At 40.0% G+C, this 7,393-nt stretch overlaps 1 protein-coding gene across 1 annotated transcript in view; it reads right to left on the reverse strand.

The window, feature by feature from the left end:
* Positions 1-5,908: 5,908 nt before the first annotated feature.
* The window catches only part of LOC107679666 (exostosin-1a-like), a 33,868-nt gene continuing 32,383 nt past the window's right edge, over positions 5,909-7,393 (reverse strand). The window contains exon 7 of the mRNA XM_016475283.1: positions 5,909-6,420. Coding sequence (XP_016330769.1) covers positions 6,235-6,420 — 186 coding nt within the window. The 3' untranslated portion in view covers positions 5,909-6,234. The remainder of the gene's footprint in view (positions 6,421-7,393) is intronic.

The raw sequence follows: 7,393 nt of genomic DNA on the forward strand, positions 1-7,393 counted from the left end.
CAGAATATTATTAAGACACAGGAGTGGGCTCTTTAGTCTTGAGGTAGTGTATCGAGACCCCATCTGGGCCGCCAATGGCCCTTGAATCACCAGTCATATCTCTGCATTTTATCTTTAAGACAGGGGTCGGCTCTCTTGCCATAGTACAGTATACTGAGGCCCAACGTGTTTCTATAACAAGGGTGTCCAAAAACTATTCCTGGATGGCTACTGAAGGGCTATTGGGAGCCCCAGTCATAGGTATCTCTGCACAAGAATATCACACAGATATGGGGGCCAGTTCCAGTTCCTTCAGATATAGTGTACAGAAACCCTACGTGGGCCCCCTGTGGGCTCATTCATATTTCTGCATAAGTCAAAATATTCAGTCAAAGAGACTTTGAGACTGGCTTATTTTCTTTGGGGTAGCATATTCAGCCATCATGTGGGCCCCCATCACAATATTAAATACACATGGAGTGGGCTCTTTTGACTTAGTGTGTGTACTGAGGCCTGTGTGGGGCCCCTAGCTCCCTTGAAGGCTCCAAGTATGTCTCATCACCAGAAAACCATAGAGTTATTTGAGTGGACTATTTGGACTTGGGGCAGAGTACTAAGGCCCATTGGTGGCCCCCAAATACAAATGGGGTCCCCCAGTCATATCTGTGCATTACAGTGTCATAGAGACAGGAGGTGGGCTCTTGCGCCCTGCACTGTCAGAAAAAAATATGCAAACCTGGTAGCTTTAGGGGTACACCAGCTTGTCACAAGGGCAGTACCCCAAAGGGACACCTTTTCTCTGTTGTACACCTAAAGGTACACATTTTGAAAACAATTTTTATGAGAGTGTGGTGCAGTGTATTGAGGGTCCATGTGGGACTCCCAGCAGCCCATGTGGTCCCCAGTCATATCTCTGCACCAGAATATCATAGAGACATGGGAGCCAGCTCTTTTTACCCTTGGGATAGTGTACAGAGTCCTTGTGTGGGCCCCCAAATGCCCCTGGGGATCCGAGGTGGCTCTTGCAACCTGGTGCAGTGTATTGAGGCTCCATGTGGGACTCCCAGTAGCCCATGGGGGCCCCAGTCATATCTCTGCACCAGAATATCATAGAGACATGGGAGCCAGCTCTTTTTACCCTTGGGATAGTGTACAGAGTCCTTGTGTGGGCCCCCAAATGCCCCTGGGGATCCGAGGTGGCTCTTGCAACCTGGTGCAGTGTATTGAGGCTCCATGTGGGACTCCCAGTAGCCCATGGGGGCCCCAGTCATATCTCTGCACCAGAATATCATAGAGACATGGGAGCCAGCTCTTCTTCCAATGGATAATCTACAGAGATCCTATGTGGGCCCACAAATGCCACTGGGGACCCCAGTCATACCTCTGCATGGGAATCTCATAGAAACAAGAGGCGGGATCTTGCGCCCTGGTGCAGTGTATTGAGACCCCCGTAAGATCGCAGGCAGTCCTTACGGTCACAATCATATCACTGTACTAGAATGTCATAGAAACATGGGATCTAGCTAATTTTTTCTTGTGACAGTGCTTATAACTCAAACTAGCAGTGAGTTTTCACCGGGAAAGTATCACTCACATTTTGTTTAGAAAATGTACTTATCTAGTGATTTATTATCATTTTTATATGGCACAGAGGCATTATGCAGTTTATGACACAGCATTTTATAACACTGTTATTAGGTTTCCACACATACACATCAGTTGACAAACACCATAGTGCTACAGGGAATGAGACCTTGGGGAGGGAAAAAGAGAGAGGTAGTCTAAAAGAGGAATAGGCTTTATGACGCTCGCCATTGAAAAGAGAACAAAGTGATCCTGCCAACAAACATCCTTTGATGGAGCTGAACACAATTGGATTGAGTCAAATCTAATTCCACTGAACTAAAAGCAGGCAGAGAAAGCAAGCCAGAGAGAGATATGGATGGAGGGTGAAAGGAAGAGAGGACTGGGGAAGCGGATTAGAGTCTCCAGAGATGCGGCGGCCGTCTGAACAGGTGTTTGTCGAGGGAAAAAGAGAGAGACGCTGGAGTAAACTGAACTGCAGAGGTGGGTTCTCTGGAGGTGTGTAAGTATGCTGCACTGTTTGATGTGTGGAGAACTGAACTGATTTCGATGTGCAGTCCGGTGTGGATTGAGCAGGGGAGATATATCACACACATGCACACCCAGAGATGGGCTCTCTGATGTCTGTCGTTATTGACTTTTCACTTGTCTGAAAGCTGCCTGTTTTCCATTCAGGGACAGGCCACACACACATACACACACACACCCTTCATCCCTGCTATCCCTGATAGCGCCTGTCATTCAGAAGTCGTTCAGCAAGAGGAAGTTCCTGGGATGCCGCTGCCAGGAAATACAAGTGTCTGCTAAAGAGAGGAAATGGAAGATGCATCAAAAACTGAGGTAAAGGTGTTAGTATAGTGTCCAAGCATACTCACAATTTTGTCCATGAGCAGAACGACATAATATATTAATATATGCCAAAAAAAAAATCAGTGTCACATGAGCAAGAATGCTGATATTAAGAACAACAGCATAATTGCAAGTGTGATATTTCTTTTTATACAACAATACAGTAAACAACTGAATGAGTGACTTACATTTTTAGAGAAAATTCTCCCAGTTACTTGCCTATTTTTGCTTACAGAGTCAACCATTGTGTGTCTCTGAACAACAAAGAGTAGTGGCATTTTGGTAACACTTTACAATAAGGTTCCTTAATGTTAGTTAATGTATTAACTAGCATGAACAAACCATGAACAGTACATTTAAAATACAGTTGTTTATTGTTAGTTAATGTTAATTCACAGTGCATTAATTAATGTTAACAAGCACAACTTTTGAGTTTAATAATGCATTAGTAAATGTTGAAATTAACATTAACCAAGATTAATACATTCTGTAGAAGTATTGTGCATTCTTAGTTCACGTTAACTAAAGTAGTTAACTAATGTTAACTAATGAACCTTATTGTAAAGTGTTACCAGTGTTTAATTACTGAATGTATCAGTGTTTTTGAATGAATTGGATGAGTGAATGATTCAGTGACTCGCTCATAAGGACAAAGTCATTTGTGCTCTCCTACTGGCATGATGATCTGCAGAAAGTGTTATTAAAATATCCTAACCACAACATGCACTTACAATGAAACATGTTTCTGAAGAATTTATTACTCTGAGTTCATGTTAAAATTGACTAATTGAATAATATTTAAAGACACCCAATCGGCTACATATCTCAAAAACTGAACTATCATAGTGCTCACTAAAATAGAGATCTACAGACTATGCATAATAACAGAAATGTTGCTCACAGCAGGCGGTTTGAGGATAGACAGTAATTGTTTTGAAAGGTATTGTTGAAGGTGGTGGATTTGTTAGACAAGTAGTGTTTTTGCTGGCTAGAGTAGCAGACTTTAAAGGGAATTAATTCAGAGATGCAACTTTTCTGAGGCGGTTTTATCATGCGGGTAACTATTAGCATGCTAAATCACTGTATTCTGTTATCCTTTTCTGAGAAGCTGCATATCTTAATTTGTCCCCTTTTACTGCTAATTCTGCTAAAAATGTTAACGCTAAAAAGACTAGATTTTCCTGACTCATCCCCACCATGAGACGGTTTAAGGGGCCGTTAAAACAAGAATGCATTTTTGTGTTTTACTGTGCTGATTTTCAGTGTACTGATTTTTCATGCGCTAGATGGATGTGTTTGACTGCTATGCACACATCTTGCACATGAATGGCACTCAAGTTAACAAAAGTTGAACTTATTATTTTTTTATTCCACTGCCCTTCATTTCACATTTTTAAACTTAAAAACACATTCGGTGTTAATGGCCCCTAAGACTTGGAGTGGCATGGAGCGTGTGTTGGACCAGTTATGTTTAAACCTTTGAAACATCTACGGTGTGTTCAACAGTGAGAGAAGCATCATTTCCGCAAGTCTCTGTGGATGTGGAGTGAAGACATCATCCTGATGAAAGCCGACAGGAAGAGGTGAACGAGAAGAGAATACAGACTAATGAGAGAGAGAGAGCGAGCTGTAAAGGAGGTACCGTGAAAGGGCAGATCTCCACCTTTCGCCATTCTTGTTTTGTTCTGTCTGTTTGTCATAAAGATGAAAGAGATTAAACTTCAGACAGATATCAAAGCCTGTCAATACATACACGCATATCGCTGCAACTCTAATAAAGACATCACCTGTGAGACAAAAACTTCAAGAGAGTGTGTGAGTTACATCAGCCCTCCTAACATATGCTAATATGCTGATATACAGATGGGATGACGTGGAGAGGTCAGATCCAGTATCACGTCCGCATAAATTCAGAAGGCATGAGCTGTGACTGGATGAAGTTCAGGCTTGTTGTAAACAAGAACTTATTTTGACAGTGTAGCCTAAAAATGATTATAAATAATATAGCAACATGACAAAATATATGGATTCTCTTACAATAATTGTTCCACAAAAATTTAATTTTTCTCTACAGCTGTTTTTACTATTGTAGATTCATATTAAACTCATTTGGGATTCACAATCAGTTTCCAACTTCCACAGTCTATATGTGGAGTGGCAATTTAGTCCAATGTCAACATAGTAGTCAGAATTGTGAGATATAAACTTACAATTCGGACTTTTTTTCTCAGAATTGTGAGTTAAAAAGTCATAATTGTGAGATATAAACTCACAATTCTGAGAAATAAAGTCAGAATTGCGTGATATAAACTCGCATTTGCGAGACATAAAGTCGCAATTCTGAGAAAAAAAGTCTGAATTGTGAGTTTATATCTCGCAGTTCTGACTTTATTACTCAGAATTGTGAATTTATATCTCACAATTATAACTTTTTAACTCCCAATTGCGAAAAAGTCAGAATTGCGAGTCTGTATCACGCAATTATGAGAAAAAAAGTCAGAATTGTGAGATAAAGTGGCGGAAACGGGCTTCCATAGAGATGAGTATGTGTGCATTGGAAAACACTTGCAACTGCTTTTTCACTGAATTTGAGGCATAGCAAATATATTGTGTTGTCTGTTACATAGGGACTACTGAACAAACCTTTAGAAGCTTCTTTTAAAATGTAGAGTATTGGAAATATAAATGTGAAAATAAAATTCTGTAAAAATCTGCAATTTCATGGCACTCTGTTGTAAGTGTGTGCCATCGGGTACTCAAAAGATCAAGCCCATTTGAACACTTTGGCCACGTGGTCAAGGGAAAAGAAGTGTGGGTATTGGGACAGGCTTAATTCCTCCTCAAATAGTGCACTATATAAGGGGATCCAGTCTACGACTTAATTTACAAAAGGTTTGCATGTATGACAAAGCACAAACATAAAAACATGCACATAAAATGTCCAAACTGATCCGCTAGCTTCTAATGTGGGTTGCATCTCTCAGATGTGCAACACAACACATCTTGTCAGTTGTCAACGTACATGTAAAAATATTATGTATTTAAAAGACCTGCCCCCAACTTTTAGTTTTAACTTTAAGGGGGTTCAAACCTTTATTAACACCCCAGTCCCCAATAATTCACACCCTTCTCACAAATTATTAAACAGCTCTATGCTAGTTTTTAAAGGGTTCATAGGATGCTACATGCACTTTTACAAGTTGTTTGAACTGAAATGTGTGTTGGCAGTGTGTGTATATGACCCCTTTAAATCTGAATTACAGAGACTGACTGCTGATTTTCTCAAAATATCAAGTACAAATATTATTCATATTGGATGATCTGTTGTGAAGGGAAAAAATGGTGTATTAAGGGACAAACACACAACAAAATGATACAAAAATGATTATTTAGGGTGCAAACCCACTTTGCATTCATAGATTTTATTTTTTAAACTTCTTAAAAAAAAAGAATTTCTTAAAAACAAAAAAATTGAAATTCAAAGACACATTGCAGGTATAGGTGACTCGTTGAGCTGTTTTCATCAATTCACACGCCTCTTTTGCCTCCTGTTCATACATGTGCAGCAGCTACGGCCCTCGCAGACAACAACACCGACAACAACAACAAATTCGAACACGCAAGGAGCCAGTCCTATTCTGAGCAAATGCTTGCCACGAAACCATCAGCTGCAGATAAAATCATTCAGTCTTGCATATTTTGTTATAATTATTTTTTTCTGTAGATGGAACATTTTGTATTTGAGTCCAGGCGAACTGAACACTGCAGGTCTGTTTGGAGACATTCGGATGAGTTCAGCGGAGTGTTGGAGGGATTCGCCCCTCACAACCTCTCAATGTCTCTGTATTTCTTGCGTAGGATAGAGACCTGGTCTTTGAAGAGGACGGGGTCCAGACGCAACTGAGAGTGCAGGAGAGGCATGAAGCCAAACCAACGTGTGAAAGAGTTCATGCAGGACTGACGCTGTGCAAAGTGGTCTGGGTCGGCCCATCGAGACGCCTTAGAGCCCTGAGAGAGAAAGAGAGAGAGGGAGAGAGAGGTCTGTGTATGGTTCACCAGGCAGATTAAGAAAGAAAGCAGGAACATGTTGCTGGAATTGGGCAGCACTTTAGAAGACATTGACAAACAGAGTGAACACGGAGTGTTCATTTCACGACTCAGAGAACAGATGGCAGTTATGGCCTTACATTCATGAGAAACACTGTGGAAAGATGTCTAGCTCCTTGTTAAAGAAGCTTACAATGTGCTAATACAGACCCACATGCATTCAATCCTTTGGACATGCAGTGGAACACAGAATTTTAGAGAAATTGAGATATGACAGATCAAATTGGACCATTCTGATATTCTAATCAGCAAATAGCTATTTACCTTCAATGCAGTTAACAAAAAATATGTTCTAAGAACATTTTGCTAATGTTCCCATTAAGGTATGAAAAATATTTTGGAATGATCGCAGAACATAAAAAAAAAATAAAAATTTTTTTTTTTAAATGTTTGAAAAAAAAAAAAAATCTTGGTTGTAAATGTTAGAGAAAAACATTAAAGGAATGTTCAATTTTATCATTCTGCAGACATTATGGGAATGTTACTTTTGAATGTTCTCTGAACCATCTGAAACAAAAGTAGTAAGCAGTGTCGTTTGAAAAAAACAAACTTTAGACTAAACAAAATGATTCCGAAAAAAATCCATAAACAATAAATAATGTTTTGATAAGGCTATTAAAGACGAAAAAGTACTGAGAATGTTTCCTGTTAGCTGAGGACTTAATTAACTTTTATTTTTAGGTTCTAGTTCGTTTTAAGGAAATATTGTCAGACTCTGTTCCGTGTTTTGTGGTTGTTTTCCTCATGTGTCTTCCTTTCCCATGTTTAATTTGTCCCAGGTGTTTCCCATGATGTCTCATTGCTCCCAGGTGTGTCTCGTCATCCCCTCCTCCTGTGTGTATAAATAGTGTTCCCTGTGTGTGCTCCAGCGTCC

Source organism: Sinocyclocheilus anshuiensis, unplaced genomic scaffold (genome assembly GCF_001515605.1).
Source record: "Sinocyclocheilus anshuiensis isolate Anshui unplaced genomic scaffold, SAMN03320099.WGS_v1.1 scaffold280, whole genome shotgun sequence".
Taxonomy (NCBI): Eukaryota; Metazoa; Chordata; class Actinopteri; order Cypriniformes; family Cyprinidae; genus Sinocyclocheilus; species Sinocyclocheilus anshuiensis.